General features: G+C 39.0%; 3 protein-coding genes across 3 annotated transcripts in view; 2 read left to right on the forward strand and 1 right to left on the reverse strand.

Annotated features, from left to right (window-relative positions):
- Positions 1 to 1,563: 1,563 nt before the first annotated feature.
- Positions 1,564 to 4,019, forward strand: LOC115013823 (uncharacterized; the record flags this gene model as incomplete). The annotated part of the gene is given in 6 exon segments (XM_029440346.1): positions 1,564 to 1,621; positions 1,719 to 1,811; positions 2,715 to 2,813; positions 2,893 to 2,958; positions 3,049 to 3,758; positions 3,760 to 4,019. Coding segments are annotated over 6 exon segments (1,170 nt in total), but the record flags the coding sequence as incomplete, so codon positions are not given.
- A 1,254-nt stretch (positions 4,020 to 5,273) lies between these two features.
- Positions 5,274 to 18,940, reverse strand: part of kcnt1b (potassium sodium-activated channel subfamily T member 1b) — a 62,751-nt gene continuing 49,084 nt past the window's right edge. The window contains exons 24-32 of the mRNA XM_029439128.1: positions 18,824 to 18,935; positions 18,076 to 18,177; positions 17,364 to 17,447; positions 17,161 to 17,289; positions 16,477 to 16,497; positions 15,886 to 16,183; positions 13,677 to 13,739; positions 8,692 to 8,776; positions 5,274 to 8,318 (exon numbers count right to left, since the gene is read on the reverse strand). Coding sequence (XP_029294988.1) covers positions 8,204 to 8,318; positions 8,692 to 8,776; positions 13,677 to 13,739; positions 15,886 to 16,183; positions 16,477 to 16,497; positions 17,161 to 17,289; positions 17,364 to 17,447; positions 18,076 to 18,177; positions 18,824 to 18,935 — 1,009 coding nt within the window. The 3' untranslated portion in view covers positions 5,274 to 8,203. The remainder of the gene's footprint in view (positions 8,319 to 8,691; positions 8,777 to 13,676; positions 13,740 to 15,885; positions 16,184 to 16,476; positions 16,498 to 17,160; positions 17,290 to 17,363; positions 17,448 to 18,075; positions 18,178 to 18,823; positions 18,936 to 18,940) is intronic.
- On the forward strand, positions 9,898 to 18,865 carry LOC115013117 (uncharacterized). Its single transcript, XM_029439121.1, has 5 exons — positions 9,898 to 10,368; positions 12,283 to 12,422; positions 13,142 to 13,242; positions 18,259 to 18,404; positions 18,819 to 18,865. The coding sequence occupies exons 1-4, from the start codon at positions 10,046 to 10,048 to the stop codon at positions 18,310 to 18,312; spliced, it is 618 nt and encodes a 205-aa protein (XP_029294981.1). The 5' UTR covers positions 9,898 to 10,045; the 3' UTR covers positions 18,313 to 18,404; positions 18,819 to 18,865.

The following is an 18,940-nucleotide window of genomic DNA, read 5'->3' on the forward strand; positions in this document are numbered from 1 at the left end:
AGTGCCAAAATAATTCTCAGATTTCTGGTAATCATTGGAGAGGTTTAGTGTCTGAAGATCAAAATGCTGTTAATGGTGGTCGGACATAAAGTATTTTAAGGAAGTAAAACGCCGTCATATTGACATTCCTGGATTGTAAGTTTGTGGATTTCAGAACAAATTCATCTCTTGAATGTTGTAGAAAGTTAAATGTGGTGATGTCACATTGTGCCTCGACACTAGATGGCAGCGCAATTTGGAAAATTGCTCAATAATAAATGTAATCGTCACAAAATGTATGTTTAACTTGCGTATAAGAATAATGTCTTTCTAATAATTTAATTATGGGGTTTCTTTTAGGAAGTTTTTCCTTGTGTGATGCCAGGGTCTAAGGACAGAGGGTGTCGTAACCTGTACAGTCTGTAAAGCACACTGAGACAAATGTATCATTTGTGATATTGGGCTATATAAATAAATTTGATTTGATTAATACAGTGAGACGTTGAGGTTCCCTTTAATGCACTCGCCTTACAGCTGCTTTGTTACTGCAGCCATGTCCTTTTGTCTGAAGTGTTGAGCATCCAATGAATGCAGCTGATTTCATGTTAACTGCTGTTTGTTGAAGTTAACTTCCTCAGTTTCAGGTTCCACACGCCTTAATGTAATGATACTGTTCTCTTAGCTTTCAGTCCGGGTTATTCGTCTCTGTTCATGGTTCTGAGTGACGTCAGGGAGTTGGACTCCGCTGTGTTACGTAGCGACAACCTCGCCTCGATAACCCGGCTCAGGATCGAAGGCTCTGGTGTCACAGGAATCGCTGAAGGGGCATTCAGCTCTTTCCGAAACCTCACAAACCTCAGTTTGAAACGGAACTTGCTGACGGAGATGAACCCAAACTGGTTCGGTCGTCCTGATATCCTCAGCGAGCTCAGCCTCGCAGAAAACCAAATTAAAGTTCTGAATGAGTCCATGCTGAACGGGCTCAATAACCTCTTAAGGCTCAGTCTGCATAAGAACAAGATCAGAACAATCGATCCCAATACTTTTATCTCCAACACCGTTCTGGCCGAGTTGGACTTGTCGGAGAACATGATGACTCGGCTCTCGCCTCAGGTCTTCAGGTCTCTCGGGTCCCCCAGGATCAGACTAGATGGGAACCCCTGGGACTGTTCCTGCGGAGCTGAAGACTTTGTCGACTTCCTGAAAGGTTTGTGAAATATATAATAAAGGCACAGAACTCCAAGTCATTGTAGAAACTTAAAGCTGCTTCTCTTCTCAGATCTACACAACAGATCTCTGCTCAACAGAGAGGGGGGGGTGACCTGCGAGAGTCCTCCCTCTCTGAGGGGTCAACCTGTGTTGAACGTGTCGGTGTGTGCGACGTCACCTCCACCAACAGCGGTGACTCCGCCCACATCTGGTACACCTATGTTACAATTTCCTTTTTGATATTTGAAATCCTTCACCATTACAATCAGGATTGTTTTCCCACTTGTTCCAGATATAATGTGTGCTCAGTATCTCTGTTGTTCCCTCCTAGCAAAAGCTGTCACAACATCTCCATCACGACCATCAACCGGTACAAAAACCTCCGTCCAACCCACACCCACTGATGCACCCACAATACTGTCTTCACACACGGGTACACGTGGCTCTTCTTGTGCCCGTTTCTGTTTCAAGTTCTTTACCATTAGAGTATTAATAAAATGTGTACTGAGCAGCTCTGCTGTTCCCTCTAGCAACACCTCCATCGCGACCAGCGGGGACAAAAACCTCGGTCCAACCCAATCCCACAACGGTCACTACACCTGCTTTAAAGACCGGTACATCTGGTTAGTTTTGTTCATATTTATATTAAATAGAATAAGACTATCAGGAGAAATTATTAGAGTAGAAATATCAGTGAAATGTTGTAATTTCAAGGAATAAGTCATAAGTAGTCAAATAGTCAAATATTGAACTCCTTTAGCCTAAGGGATAGCTGACAGAAACACCTAACAGCTATTATTATACTATATATAAAATATAATATTTTAATGTATAATATGAGGAAACAAAAAAAATCATTAACTTGTAGGCTGAATTTATTTTAATATAATGAAAGCTCTCATAATGAGGTGCTTTGGGTTTTAATTAATTGCCTAGTACTCAGCAGGATGTTGCAACAACATGTTTCATGTTTACTGGATGTGTTGGAAAGTTGGACAATAGGCACAGAAGCAAATGTTTTCTGTGCACAGCACCACCATGTGGGCATTTATTGAGCATGTTATTGTCATGCTTATGTTATTATCATGCATGATCTCTTATTTGTGATGTCCAGGAGACAAATTACATTTTTATTTTGGATTCCTTCATTCAAGCTAAATGTGTTGGTGTAGCCCCCACCCATTTCTCCACCTCTTTTTGCAAAACGTTTGTTTTTTTCCCCCATAAATTTCATCCATTTTTCACCAAATTTGGTACAAAACCTGCAGTAGACCTACAGTTAGGGGGGGGGGGGGGGGGAACTGAGGTTTTGATTAACAAAACAAATTCTTCTTTTCATAGTATTTAATACAAAATATTTAGTAATATCTTTTGTTTTCTTTATACTTTCTCACACAAGATACACTCACTGGACCTATAACTATATAACTATGTATTTTGATGCCGATCTGTATCCAGGTGCAGATTAAAACCTTTACTGAAATAACACATTTGGAAGAAGCTTTGGTTTGTCTGGTTTCCTTTAGCAACATATGTGACATCACCACCACCACCTCCATCAGTGACGGAGATCTCTGTCCGTCCTAAACCCTCTGAGCTTTCCAGAACTATATCTACACCCACTGGTACGCCTGGTTCTTCTCATCTTTTGATATTTGAACGTTTGATATCGTTTGTGCTTCATGTGTCTGTTGTTCCTTCCAGAAACCTGCGTGTCACCCCGACCACCCTCAGATACAAGTATCGTCTGCGCACTCGTTGTCGTGATAGGTATGTTACATCTTCTATTTAGCACGTTTCAGTTTGTACTTCAAAATATGATCAGATGCTTAAAAGAAAATCCTTCTAACACCTCGGCAGTGTTCCTGTCGTTGCTCCTGTTTGCGGCGTGTTTCCTGGCGGTGCTGCACAGGAAACGCAACAACAAAACCGTGACGCCTGGCCGTCCAGAAGAAAACCGAAAGGAGTCGAAAGAAGTCAGCAGGTCCAGTCGTGCTCAGTCTCCACGACACTCTGAGAAAAGAGAAAACGATGAGTCGGACTCAGAGACGGGATGGAGGAGATCCTTCACTGGAGTCCGAGCTAAGTCAGCGAACGCTGTTCTCTTCATGTCTCCTTTTTGTGCGCCTGTGAAAGATCAAGTGACTTTACAAACTGAGACGGATGCAGGACACAGAGCTGAAGGGAAGCAGAAGCTGGGAGATGAAGCTGAAGCAGATGGAGGAATTGAGACCGAAACTCTCACAAATGCCGCTGATGTGATAAATAATGCTAAACAAGCCGATGCTGGTAGAAGTCTAGATAATAACCCACACTGTGTTTCTGCAAACACTGACACTGTGCCTTATCTGAGCATCGGGACAATCCAGAGTAAACCCAGTCCTGGTGATTTTAACAAACAGTCCACTGATGCATGTCAAAGGTCCCAGAAGGGAAAAGTGATGGCGAGGATCTCCACCTGGCCTCCGACTGCAGTTCAGTGGCAGGCAAGGTGTAAAATGAGGGAGGGGGAGGGGCTGTCTGAGGTCTTCACTGAATGGACACAAAGGTTTCCAGGTGAGGTGAAGAGAAGCGTTAAAGAAAGACGAGCATCCCTCCGCTTCTGACCGGGATGAAAATGAAGATGAAATTGAGAAAAATCAATTAGAAGATCCCCTAAAAATGACTGTCGCTGACCTGACATTCGGACTCTCTCAGTGCTCAGAACCTAAATGACGAGACCACTTCTCTCAGTGAGGACCTTTCCCACATTGACACGAGGCTAGAAGAGCATCTAAAGGAGGAGGAGGTGATCCAGGAACCTGCCAATGTGAGACAGACCCAAAATCTGAATCAGGGTCCAAATCAAGACCCGAAATCTGCAGTAAATCTTGCACACAAGAAAACCAAGAAGAGCAGCAACAAGGCGAGACAGAGGAGCGAACCAGCACGTGCTGTGACGAGCAGGCAGAGGGCAGCGAAGGCTCCCTCTGGCGGCGCCTCGCCGGATGATGAAACGCTGCTGTCGGGCAACGAGTACGCCTTCATGGACCTGCTGCACGAGGTCTCGCAGAACAACGGCCGCTGGACACGAGAGAGGTGGAAGCAGATGCATGTGAAGCAGCGGTGTCAGGACAGAGCTGCAGAGGGAGTCTAGAAAGGGATTCACTTGAAGACTTTCAATATTTTAGTTCATTCTTAAAGTTAGTTTGCCCACTGCAGATAAAAATAGATTTTTGTTAACACTTAAATGAATAGTTTGATGTTTGCTTTCTTGGTGAGAGTTGGAGGAGATTAATTCCACTCTGTCCATTAAAGGTTGTATTAGAGATGCAACGAGTAGTCGATCAACAGAAAGATAATCTTACAATAACTGTTTTGATAATGGATTAAAGACATCCTAAATACAAAAATGTATTTTGCAATTTCCTGCTTTTCTGTTTTCTATAATATTAAACTGAACATTTGTGGGTTTTTGCAAAAATAAGACCTCACCTTGGACTTTGAGAAGCTTGGATCTATATCTAAAATAAATATATTTTTTAAAAGGATGGTTAAAACCTTCACAGCAGAGGCCACATGCTAGTGCTGGGAGGTGATACGTTGCCTTGGTACACCCGGGTACACCCGGGTCTTATTGGGTGTTTTTGTATATTGCTGCTAGATAAAAAATGTTTAGACATTTTAAATGAATGAAGTTCATTGTCTGATTTCAGGCCATTGAATGAGCTACAAAAAAATATTTAGTATTTCGTCTGTTTACACATTAAACAGACTAGATAAAACTAATTAATTTGAAAGTTTTAAAGATTGTGTTACCTTCAGACTGATGCAGGATGGTCTTTATGTTAAGCTAAGTGTCTCGTCATATGTACCATACAGACATGAGATATGATCTCATCATCAAACTCGAAGCAAATAAGTATATTTCCCAAAATGATTAACTTTACCTGCTGCAGCTGTTTAAATGTAATCTTTGTCGATACTTATTCTACCTGAATAATAGCACTCTAATGAAATGACACATTTAGCTACATGTGATTGTTCCATATTCACCAAGTTGTCATCTGACGATCTGAAATAAAATAAAAAGGTCTTTACATTCATTGTATCTGGCTGCATGCAGCATTTATTTGTTCATGTTTTATACACTCGCTTCTCATAAGAAATAGTACAAAATGGATCAACCCCTTTTTGACAACGACTTGAAAACATAAAGTGGAGGTAAACATAATACGTAGGCTTCTTGATAACACCTGGACACAACATGCATGTTCCATTCATATAAATACACAGTATCAAATAATGGCTCCAACTTGCAAGCAGTTGACTGGATTATGGGTTTCTCTAGCTGTGGGACGTCCCATTGAATGTCCCGCTAAATGTACAAAATGTATTGTTCTTGGCAAGCTTGTATATCAAAACATGCTGTTTAGTGTTTGCATGCCCCTTGTGGTATTTGTAAGTATGGACAGTAGGAGAGCTGAAGTGGAGTGTTAAGAGTTGTCAGGAGTGAGGACCGAGGAAGACGTTTTAATGAATGGATCAGCACACCGATCGTATCTTCCATTGCGGTCGCTCACGCGTTCACTCCTCCGCTCCCCTGTCCTGTAAACTGACACTTCTGAGGGGCCCGTTGAGCAAAGATCAACAGTACATTTCAACGGGACTCATTGCAAAACACATACTGTTCAAAATAAAAATAGCTTATGCTGATTTCTCAGAAAAAACATTGGCAGATCTCAGAGAAAACAAATCCATCTGAGATTACTTCATCACCATCACTTCTTTAACACATAAATAACAATGGCACTCACTACAATACGCTTTTCAAACACCTGCAAGGTAAATCAAAACAAAATGCATGATGTGTAACTGCACGTTTGACTTGCTTCACAGGAATGCTTGAATACTGTCCACTGATGTCGTACAGATTCAGATTAAAGGGTCATGCTTTAATGCTCTACACGTCCCTGCAGAGCTTAGTGCAAAAATAGTTCAAGTCCTCTATCACTTTTATCACACACGAGACCGAAACAAAATGGCAAACAATGAATATATAAAGTTACTATTTACAGAGAACGAAACGCAAATAAGTGGAGTTTAAATACTGCAAGCTGACACTGCCTTATACAAGGTGTGGCCTGTACAATTTGGAGAGGAGAGCACTTTGTTTTTCAGATCAAGTTCGTTCCAAATAGATTTAGAAACAGATTACAGGACAGTCGATTGACTCGACTGTGCCGGTCGCCGTCTGTGCAAAACAATTCTGCTACCAGTTGAACTGAAACGTTACATAATTATGAAACTGGAGGATCACAACAAATGAATATTCACCATCAACAAAATGAAATTAATAAAAAGAGCCTGATCGATACTGGATTTATGAGGTTAAAGCACATTATATTGGCCAATATTTTTTTTTTTTTAATTATTATTTTTAATGACAGCTTTAAGTAATAGTTCAACAATTTGGAGTTTAGACTTTCTAACTTTTAGTTAGATGAGAAAATTGATGCCACTCATGTTTGTACGTTAATTAAGAAGTCACAGCCAGGAGACTGTTAGCGTAGCTTAGCCTAAACACTGGAAGCAGAGGGAAACAGCTAGCATGGTTTGCCCTAAATCACAGCACCTTAAACTAAGTGTCACTAGGTGATGCTAGCTGTTTCCCTCCTGCTTCAATTAGCGCAGCCGTTATGCTAAGCTAAGCGCCTGCTGGCTCCAGCTTTATATTTATCAAACAGTTATATCAGAAGCTTGGCACCACTCAAATATCTGTGGAAAATAGCTAACTAGCTTGTTTCCCAAGATTTTTAACTATTTCTTCTAAATCTGATTATGAAAGAGTTGTGCCCAAGATATGTACCGAGTGAGACACAAAAACACAACACTACCACTATAAATAAAACATGGATATGCTTATGTTTAGCTAAGAAAAATAGAACTTTAAATAGAATTAATGAAGCAGAAGATGTGGGCAAACCTGAAATATACACGGTTAATTAATTTGTTAAAATAGCCACCATGGCCTTTTCATCTTTCATAAACTAAAACCAGCTGATACAATTGGTCAGGCTCTAAAATGAAAAACACTGATATCATAAAACAGATGCAAAATGTACAACTCATCAAGATATTTACAAAGAAAGAGTAAACCAAAGAATGGCACATACTGTATAGCAGACATCATATGGGACACTTAAAATAGTGAAATAAATTAACAATATTCATTCTTTAACAATAAGCACAACAAAAATCTGTGTCCAAAACAACACAACAAAGAGAAACGGTGACGATTCTAATATGGCGAATAAAAGTGCCCCTACAGTGTGAATACTCACGGATTTCTTAAAAAAGTTTGTGCTCATAAAGAAAATGGGAATACTGTCTTGATTAGAAACAGACTAAATTAATTGTAATAAATGAAGAAAAGTGCACATGTACTATAATTTCATGGTAAATGTTTGAATCGATAGAAATTCAGAGCATTTACTTGTAGAAAACATGATTGTTAAGATGTGGTGGAGGATGCAGTTGCCCCCAGATTCGCTTCTTTGTGGGTTTAGGCAGAAACAGGTGTAGAGGAAGTCGGCACAAGGGCAACTTGACCCCTGAGCGAAATGATTTGATATCCTGTACAGTGTGTGCAAGAAAAACTCCTGTGACTGTCCAAAGACCTCTCACAACATCCGTCAAATCTCTTGAGTCCTTTGGTTGGAAGGAGGGAGCCGTTTGCTGTGCCTGGTGCGAGGGAGACGTGTGTGTGAGTACTGAAGGTGTGCGAGGGGGGTCGATGACGAGGCACTCTTCATGCATCCTCCTGTAGCAGCTCAGTGGGAAACTGCAGGTTTCTCATCTTTTTATAATGTTGATTATTTTCTGAACTGAGGCTGAGAGACACATAATGTGAATTCACTATGAACGGCTGTTCTTGGCCCGAGACGAGCCTTCATCTGCGCGAGACATACATGCTCCGTCGGCCCGGGCGGGGCTTCGAGGTTAAGGTGTCAGGGTGTGAAGGACTGAGGGGGTTTCAGAGGTGAGTCTCGTCTCTGGTCTCTGTGCCAAAGTCCTGCTGGTTCCTGTGGGCCTGCCCCACCTGGGAGTCCTCCGGCATGTGCGCCAGCGGGTCGGACCGGATAATGTACCTGGAAAAAACAAGTCAACATCATCTGCCAGCAGGGAAGAGTAACTCAGCGGTGGAGGTTTACTTTAAATGTGGATCCTGCTGGATAATATGAGGAAAATATGTGATACTGTATATACACTGTAGGTCACCATAACATTATTTTATTGAACTGGTCATTATTGCAAAGATGAACCCCAACACTGAGCGGGAATCAGTCCTGAAATACTCACACAGCTACATGCTAAAGAAATCAATAATTTGACACATCCAGTAATATTGATCTATAAAAGCGCTAAAAGTGGCCCATGTCACGAGAAAATAGTTTTTCTCAGTGTTAAGACAGTTTAAATTAAACACGCTTCTAAGATGTCAGAAAGGGCTGTGGTTCTTACACGACGTCGTTGAGCTCCAGCACGGTGTCGGGAGGAGGGTTGATGAGGACGTAGGACAGCGTGTTCTGGTGGTCGTTCATCTCGTCTGGAGATAAAGACAGAGGAGACCTTCAGAGCTGCTCTGGAGCCCTCCCTTGTCGTCTTCCATTAAACAGGAAATGATCCCTTTAACCACTGACAATATGAGACTCCCTCGTTTTCAACCTTTCAGTGGGGACGAAGGCAAAATAACCCTCCTACAGTATCAGAGTGATGCTCTTATTCTAGTCTGGCTGCTAATCGAAGAGATGCTTGTTAACTGTTAACAATTAGTTTACAATTTAAATATTTTAAATGGCAGTAACTTATACCAAGAGAGGAATTTATCAATCAAGTTGACAAAGTGTTGAATTAGAAATAAACAGAAAGGTTTTTTATTATAGAACTACCAATGATTTATTTTTGAGGCAGATACGAATAGATATAAATCTGATTAAATATAAGCAGATTTCTTTCTTTTTATTTGATTTATTATTTTATTATTAATTTAACTTTTTTTTAAGTCGTGTACTATATTTTTATTGAGCTATTGATACATTACTCGCTTGATTCTTGTTTGACTAAATATTCACAAAAAAATGTTATTTGATTTAAGAATATTTGTACTTATTCTTTAAAATGTTTGAATAATTCCTCATTATCTAATATAAAATATTTAAAACTCTTTCAGCCTTCTATACACTGTAAATTATTTCTGCATTGACGGGGACATATTATTTTGGGTTTTTACTAAAACATGTTTACATGCTTTAATGTAAACACATTATTTTCCTGTCTGAATACACCTGTATTCACCCTGTCTGCGCCTGCCTCTTTAAGCCCCCCCCCCCTCCCAAAAGCTCTGATTGGCTGGTTCAGTGTAGTTAGTTTTTCATAATATGTCCCCTTTAAACGTTTATTATATAAACAGTAAACATTAACAGTTCCAACAACGTTATTTAATTTCTTCCACGATATAGTTAGGCAACATGGAAACTTCTGCACTATGGAGATCTTTTATTAATAAGAGGAAACTGACTAACATTCATTCCCCGAAGAGTCACATTACTGTGTGTGTGTGTGTCAGTGTGTGTGTGTGTGTGTGTGTGTGTGTTGAGTGCTCTCTGGCAGCAGCTCCTACTTGCGTTGCATGATGGACGGAGGAAAGGGAAAAGAGGGCACACCCACCTGCTTGTGGCCCTTTATAAAGCCAGGCGGGGTGGAAGAGAGAGAAGGGCTAACCGTTACTGACAGGGCACTTTGTGGAACAAGGGGAGGCCCATGCTGCCTGCTGACTCAAACAGCACCCCATGCGCAGCTTCAGGACGGCGCCAACATGCAGACAGCGTCCGCGGCTACGCAACAAAACTCTCCATCGCATTTTTTTTTTCTCCTGCGCATTCCACACTGGACCAAGGCGGCAAGTTGCCATGCCAACGGACGACACTCAGCCCCCCCCTCACACCCCCCCCAGCCCAGAAGGACATGTGACACATCCACAGACACAGACATGCTCCAGCATCCCTCACACTGGACCAAACGCAGAGTGCCTCGAACCAAACGGAGTGAAGCAGAACACATTGGGAGTGTGAGAGTGGAAGAGGTCGACCTGCTGCTGGAAGACAGAAGACAGTTACTCTACGATACCAAAGATCATCAGTAAGTGGAGAGGAAAGATCTTTTATTGTCGGCTACTCAGTGTATTAAATATGGATTATACCATGGCCACAGAAAATACTGATTAGTGGGCAGCTGGGAAAAGAAAAAGAAACCTCACAGACAGTGCAGAGTACTGTATATATATATATATATATATATATATATATATATATATATATATATTATATGCAGAGTATTGTGTATATATCATATGCAGAGTATTGTGTTTATATCATATGCAGAGTATTGTGTATATATTATATGCAGAGTATTGTGTTTATATCATATGCAGAGTATTGTGTTTATATCATATGCAGAGTATTGTGTATATATTATATGCAGAGTATTGTGTATATATTATATGTAAAGTATTGTGTATATATCATATGTAAAGTATTGTGTATATATCATATGCAGAGTATTGTGTATATATTATATACAGAGTATTGTGTATATATCATATGCAGAGTATTGTGTATATATTATATACAGAGTATTGTGTATATATTATATACAGAGTATTGTGTATATATTATATGTAAAGTATTGTGTATATATCATATGTAAAGTATTGTGTATATATCATATGCAGAGTATTGTGTATATATTATATACAGAGTATTGTGTATATATCATATGTAAAGTATTGTGTATATATTATATGTAAAGTATTGTGTATATATCATATTCAGAGTATTGTGTATATATTATATGCAGAGTATTGTGTATATATCATATGTAAAGTATTGTGTATATATTATATGTAAAGTATTGTGTATATATTATATGTAAAGTATTGTGTATATATCATATGCAGAGTATTGTGTATATAGTATATGTAAAGTATTGTGTATATATCATATGCAGAGTATTGTGTATATATTATATGCAGAGTATTGTGTATATATCATATGCAGAGTATTGTGTATATATTATATACAGAGTATTGTGTATATATCATATGTAAAGTATTGTGTATATATTATATGTAAAGTATTGTGTATATATTATATGCAGAGTATTGTGTATATATCATATACAGAGTATTGTGTATATATCATATGTAAAGTATTGTGTATATATTATATGTAAAGTATTGTGTATATATCATATGCAGAGTATTGTGTATATATTATATGCAGAGTATTGTGTATATATCATATGCAGAGTATTGTGTATATATTATATACAGAGTATTGTGTATATATCATATGTAAAGTATTGTGTATATATTATATGCAGAGTATTGTGTATATATCATATGTAAAGTATTGTGTATATATCATATGTAAAGTATTGTGTATATATCATATGCAGAGTATTGTGTATATATCATATGCAGAGTATTGTGTATATATCATATGCAAAGTATTGTGTATATATTATATGTAAAGTATTGTGTATATCATATGTAAAGTATTGTGTATATATTATATGTAAAGTATTGTGTATATCATATGTAAAGTATTGTGTATATATCATATGTAAAGTATTGTGTATATATTATATGCAGAGTATTGTGTATATATCATATGCAGAGTATTGTGTATATATCATATGTAAAGTATTGTGTATATATTATATGCAGAGTATTGTGTATATATTATATGCAGAGTATTGTTTATATATCATATGCAGAGTATTGTGTATATATCATATGCAGAGTATTGTGTATATATTATATGCAGAGTATTGTGTATATATTATATGCAGAGTATTGTGTATATATCATATGTAAAGTATTGTGTATATATCATATGTAAAGTATTGTGTATATATCATATGCAGAGTATTGTGTATATATTATATGCAGAGTATTAGGTCAGTGGAGTTTTTATTTTGTGGCTCTGTAGTCCAGAATATTCAAACAGTCACTTTTGAGTTGCTCGTGTTTGTCTGTGCTTTTTTATATAGTGTCAATTTTAGGACATTGCAGCGGGCGATTGATCCTAACCACACTGACAATGCAAGACTGGGGAAGACACCTGACTTCCATCCAATAGTGCCACTTGCTAAAGACCAGACTGAAGGAAAAAGCCCCTCAAACAAGCGAGGTATAATGTTGGCCTAGATTTCAGTCATGTATACAAATAAGAAATATTTCCTAACCCTGACTACAGATCACTACTACCTCATGAGGCGGCAGAAGCTCGAGGTTTCAACAATCCCCGGGAACTAAATTAAGAGAACAGATTTCATGTGCTGTCAGACTGGTGAAGATGTTTCTTCATTTGCTTGTGTGTTGAGCTCTCATGGCCACAGTAGCTTTTTGCCTTCCATTTACACTTTCCTGCTGGCTTTCTGTGCACTCTAGGGACTCATTTTGAAGTGATCTAATAAGCCAGCAGGAAAGTGTAAATAGAAGGCAAAAAGATAAACAACTGGAGGTCAACAACAAGATGGAGATGAGCAACAACGGCTGATTTAGATTCTTTAAATTCAAGCTGAAAGCCAGCACTTTGACATCATAGTCATGTTTCGATTTTAAATCCAATGTGCCGGACTACAGAGGCGACAAGGCTATATAAGCAAGTACAGCGACAGTACTAGTTAAGTCTAACCAGCAAAAACTACGCGTTACAATTAAACTCTGATTCTCTTTTTGTCTTAAATGGCCATGGTATAAGTGTGAAAATACACTTTGAGGTGTCTTGATCTATGAAAACAACAGAGGGTTCTTTACTTTCTACATCAGGACGCCTCCAATACACACATTGTTCTTTATATATGTAACGTAAACGTTTGAACTCTACATCTAACCTTCCATCCACAGACATAATGGGTTCCGCTCCACTGAAGCCATACTCTGATGCCCTGCAGTACTCTAGCCATGTGGGACGTCACCTCACGGGAACACAATGCAGAAAAGACCAGGTAGAGAGAGAGATAGTAGAGCGAGATAGTGACAGACTGGCTGCTGATACGCCACTTATTCTGGCAGAACACACGCACACACACACGCACACTCATGCAGTAAAGTTGCAGAACTGTGATCAACCAGCTAACCTGACTGCTTGGTCCTCTCTGTATACGGGTGCTCTGAAATGTCCTGCAACTCTAAGCAACAGCATTCACTGTTAACTTTGATATCCTAATTTGTTCATTTATATTTAACTAACATTTTGCACCAAAACAAAGTAAAAAACAAACAAACGTAAACCATCTTCTAAAAGTATCTAGTTCTTTGGATAAATTCAGTGCACTAATCTTCAATGGATGCTGGTGAAAGGACAAATTCCTTTCTCCACAAGATGGAATGTCACCACTCACATTGTTGTAAATGAGTTATAAACAGCACATAGAATTACCTTGCAAATATCCTAGATTTACTCGATTCATGACATCGCTCGCAGTGAGATTAGAAACATCCTCTACAATAGAATTGATAGAATTGTCAGAGAAAGAGAGAGAGAGAAGCAGAGAAGCAGAGGAGGGGGGGGGAAAACAAGAAATAGAAAATAAATCAGGCAGGCAGCGAATGCATTTGCAGTTTCAAAAAAGAACGCTTCAAAAAATAAAATAAAAAGGTGAGCGATGCATAGAAGCCATGCATTGGTGTGTGCACAGAATCACTTCCAAATGATTCATCCGTCACATGTTATGATCCTGTTGCAGTAATCCTCACTGACATTCATGGCTCATAAGATGATCTTGAGCTTTTGGGGTTCTTCCTGAAACGTATTTAATTGACACGTTACATAATATTTAGCAAGTGCAACACATCTGAAGCATGATTCTGCTTTGGTTTGGAAGCGTGCGAACTAAGGAAACAGAAAAAAGCACAAAAGTGAGCAGATAAAGAGTGCAGGCAATTGCAGTCTGTGATCCAATGCAATTGAGACAAGGTTTTGGTGCTCCTGCATCTCCATGCATGACATGTTCACATCCACATGTTGGTATGATCATGACTGAAGTGGTGTGTGTGATGTGGGAGGGAGAGTTGGATGAGTGTGAAACTGATGCGAAAGGTTTTCTGAAGGTTAATGATGATGGAGTGTGATGTCGATTATCTCTACTATCAAGACCCACAGCACCACGTGGGTGGGCAGTGAGATGAGATGACAGTTTTTCAAAACTCGGGTTGCCCTCGGAAATAATCTTAATTGGTTGAGAGTGGGTGGAGCAAAAAAATCACCTGAAATCTGTCATTTTTCTATAGTGTGTGTGTGTGTGTGTAGTCTATAAAAGTAGTTAGATGTGAGTGTGTTCTTGGAGCTGATGCTTTGTCATGAGTAGTTTTGGCCATTTTTGTATCAATTACTACAACATAAGTAGCTTAACTAAACAATGTAACGATGTGCTTTGCCTCTTTAACGCTGCATACATGCAAAGGGAGCCTCCTGCAGCAGTAACGGTTTATATCCAGGTGAGGCTCAGTGACAACAGGTCACAGGTAAGACTACATACTGTCTGAGGCTCCAGGTACCAACGATGTCCATGCCTTATGAAGGAGCTTTTGGGAGAAGACTTAATTCACAATTTCCACAAAGAAAGTAGTAAAAACAGAAATATCCTCGGGCGGGAAGACATGACCAAAAATGTTATCACAATATATATTTAATAACTATGCTCAATTTACAGTTTTAAGTTCCTTAGGACAGAACCATAAAGAAACCAGAAGGTTAATTATTAGATTAATTTAGAAAACGTTATTGTCCATTACATTGAATGAAATGGACGGCATTCTGGGACAGACGATAATAATACATAAAAAACAGTAAGGGGCAGCTAAAATACATAAAATTACGGTAAATTATGGTTTATAATATACAATTATTTATAATCAGAACACGACGCTTGGTATCTCACTGCTGGCCGAGCCGCTTAATTAAATGGGAATAAAATAAATCAGTCTTTACAAATGTTACCGAACTGAATTGATCAAATTCTGATAGTGAAACGAGTCATTACGCAAACAATTTATTCACGTTTAACAGCCGCAACAGTAGCGCTAGGGCAGAGCCTACGTGGTTTTGATGAAGAAAGGGGAAAAACTAATACTTATCGGAAAACAAATCTCATCAATGTATCATTGTTATGATGGAAGACTTTAATTACCCAGCCCTAAAAATATCCTCAAAGTAGTATAACTGTATTTAATATAATATAATATAATATATATATATATATATATATATATATATATATATACTTGACACATGACAGTGGTGATTCAGTCACGACCTCTTCACACTTGATGAGATTCTGAGGCTCTACCCACTCAGGTTTAACTCAACCAATTACATTATTTCTGCCTCCAGAGCTGCTGTGACCATAAAGAAATAAAACTGAGAATCCAATCTGCAAGAAACATTATCATTTGCATTATTATTCATTTTGCAGGCACATTATAACTTATGATGATAAAATGAGTATTTAAAAAAAAAACTTGTTTCAAAAATAAGTAATACGTTTCATCAACTATTGTGTTGAATTAGCTTAAGTCAACTTCTACATGGCAAAGCAAAGCATGCGTGTCCCTTCTCTAGATCTCGTGCCATCAGCTGTTCTACTCACCGTATCCCACGGTGGGCAGGCCCAGGTGCTTCATGCGATTCTTGACCAACTCCGACAGCTCCTGGCGCTCGGAGCGTCGGTACAGGTTGAGTCTCTGCTGTGAGATTCGCTCCACTCTGCTGGACGGTTTGGCGCTCTTCCTGCTCAGCCGACGCGCCCACTGCATGCTCTTCTTCCTCAGCAGCGGGTGCTCCGATTGGTCGCTCGTGGTGGAGTTCCTGTGCGCCTTCTTCTCCTTCCAGGACTCTCCGCGCTCACGATGCTCCTCGCCCTGCTGCACGTTGATGGACACCTGAGACTGGGAGAGCAGGGGGGCAGTGTTACCGCTGGATACTGTGGGACTGTGTTTGTGAAGCCTTCACTGTGATGTCATTTAAAAATATATAAATATATATTAATCTGTCTGCATCACAATAACAGTGAAATGACTTTCTATGTGCCATTTTCAAGTGCCTGCATTATCAAGATGCAAGTTATTAACTTTACATATTGATAATAAATTCCAGAAAAATGGTAGTTTCCATCGTTGTGCGCTTTAAGGAAAAATGTGAGTGAAATATCCAAATTAAAAGGAGCACATTTGGATCTTACCTGTGCGTAACTGTCCTTTCCCTGAAACCAAAGACAGACAGACATCCAAACAAAAAGAGATGAATGGAAGATGCAATGAAAGATGGGGGCATCCAAAGCAAACTAAATCATCCAAAGCCTCAACAATAAGAACATGAAATAGTAAATATGGTGCATTTACTATTTTATTATTTACTATTCGAATGCTGGGAAATTAACAAAAGCCAGCAATAGTACATTTCTGGTTAGTGGCTGGTGAGTTTGCCTCTTATACTAGACATTTACTGACATATTATTTAGAGACTGTTGTCTATTTTATTTAATCACACTTTTTGTTGCCAATGCATCAAAATGTTTATTATTTTTTAAATGTTATTCTCTTGCTTGGCATAAAACAAATAGAAGAGATAAAAGGATCGAACAATGAAAAGAACAAGAAAAATAAGGTGTTGAGCGTTGAAAGCAGCTGGAAGATTTAAGAAAAGAAACAGAACGGAGAACACATGTTGAATTTTGTAAAGAAAGATAAAGACATTTTAGGAGGGGAGAAATGAAAGCAGGGAAAAATGCAAAGCAAGGAAGGAAATCATGACATTTTTAAAAAGACAGAAGGTGAGAAAGGAGACTGAAGACAAAGTGAAGGAAGCTAAAGTCAAACCCAACGCGAGATCTCAGACTTTGAGCATCTGATCAAAATGAGCTTGCCTCTGAGGTGGAGAACATGTGCGCCTCGGTGCGGTAGATCCCTATGGGGATCTCAGCGCTGGAGGAACAAAGCTTCTGGAAGAGTCTGCCGTAAGTCCTGATCCACAGGTCCTCCTCTGTGATCTTCATCTGAGGAGAAGGAGAAACAAGTGGATGCACATCTACTCTTACAAACTTACAGAAGTATGAACAGTCCTACTTACGGCACACAGGTACCCAGAGCCAGGCGTGGTGTCCAGCCCGAGAAGAAGCCTCGCTATAGCGATCATATAGTCTTTAACAAACGACTGTAAAAGCAGAGAGAAAGACTGTGGTGACCTATAGTTGTCAGGGTGAGACAGATATACTGGATGCTTTCTAACATAGTGGGCAAATCAAGTGCATTTGTTTATATTGTTAAAAGCAGATGCTCCCATAATCTTTCATTGCATACAGTAAATGTGTTGTTTATTGCAGGATTGTGGATTTCAAAAGTACATTTCTCTTTTATGTATACCCGTTTTGGTTTTTGTTTTGTGCGGGGGACTTTGGGTGGGGCAAATGGGCAAATGGGCAAATGATCATTTATGGCAAAAGAATAAATTGCCCTTTGCACCTTCAATAAATATATCTTGCTAATTTTATTCATTGATTTGAATGGTTCTGTAAACACTTTTAATCTTGTGAAATGAGAGTTAAATTATTATTATTTTTTTACTTTTAACATAAAACTTGTTTAAGTTAAGGATACTACAGGACATTACGATAAAATAAGCTGTCATCAAATATCCATATTTAACAAACATTTCAGCTTATTCCTTAACTTACTTTGAGGTAACATGGCTTCGCAAAAATGTAAGATCGTCATTTGAAACGTGACATATTTCATAATGAAACCGAATGTTTAACCCCTGAAGTCAGTCTTTGTTGTCCCACCTGGTAAAGCAGCGTATCTAACATGCTGATGCTGAACACTCGGCCTGCAGCAAACGGCAGCCGGAACATGAAGGCCAGGTTGGAGCCCTTATCACGCTCGATCTGAAGAGAGAAACAAGCCAAAAAGATTTGAGGAAGGCAGCAATACAATCTCACTTTTCTTTTTTTTGTGTATGTTTGCAGAACTGTTGCTCTTTTGCTCCATCTCCAAGAAGACGTCGAGATGAAAATAAATAAGGCTCGTTTTCACCTCTGAAAACGTACAAGATGGTTGAAAGACAAGTTTTCCAAGCAACGTGAAGGTGAAAGCTGTGAAGTCATGACCTTTAGTAAGTTTTTTTCTCTGTGTTTATTCTTTCCTTTCACCATCAATGCTTGGACAAATATAAAGACGCGTGATAAAGCACTGAGATTGTACAAAATAAAAATGTTACTTGTTTTGGGGACGGTGAAAAAACTCTATATGATATTTAATTATATTGTATTAACACTTTCACTCCCTTCCTTCTGAAATAGGCCGGGGGAAGAGAAGAATGACATGTTTACCACTACATACCAAAACATAATGATGAACATTCAACTTTGAAGTTTATATATTCAAGAGTGATTTTGTTTCACAATGCAATAAGCGGGTTACAGATTATCTTCTATAACCCAGCTCGGATCAGTCTTTTGAAAACATGCACACAAGACAACAAATGTCAAAGTCAGAGAGTGTTGATACGGTTCTCCCTTCTCCACAGCTCACCTTCTCCAGTTTGGAGAGAGCGAGGGAGTAGCAGTCCTTGGCTCTGAACTGCATGAACCTCATGTTGGACGGGTGTGTGAGCTCGGTGATGATGCTGAGACTGGGGAACAGCCTGAG

Source organism: Cottoperca gobio, chromosome 9, assembly GCF_900634415.1.
Source record: "Cottoperca gobio chromosome 9, fCotGob3.1, whole genome shotgun sequence".
Classification (NCBI taxonomy): domain Eukaryota; kingdom Metazoa; phylum Chordata; class Actinopteri; order Perciformes; family Bovichtidae; genus Cottoperca; species Cottoperca gobio.

Coding starts and splice junctions, on each gene's coding strand:
- LOC115013117 (XM_029439121.1), top strand. CDS start 10,046: ATGCAGACAGCGTCCGCGGCTACGCAACAAAACTCTCCATCGCATTTT. Junction 10,369..12,282: donor TACGATACCAAAGATCATCA/GTAAGTGGAGAG, acceptor TTTTTTATATAG/TGTCAATTTTAGGACATTGC. Junction 12,423..13,141: donor AAGCCCCTCAAACAAGCGAG/GTATAATGTTGG, acceptor TTCCATCCACAG/ACATAATGGGTTCCGCTCCA.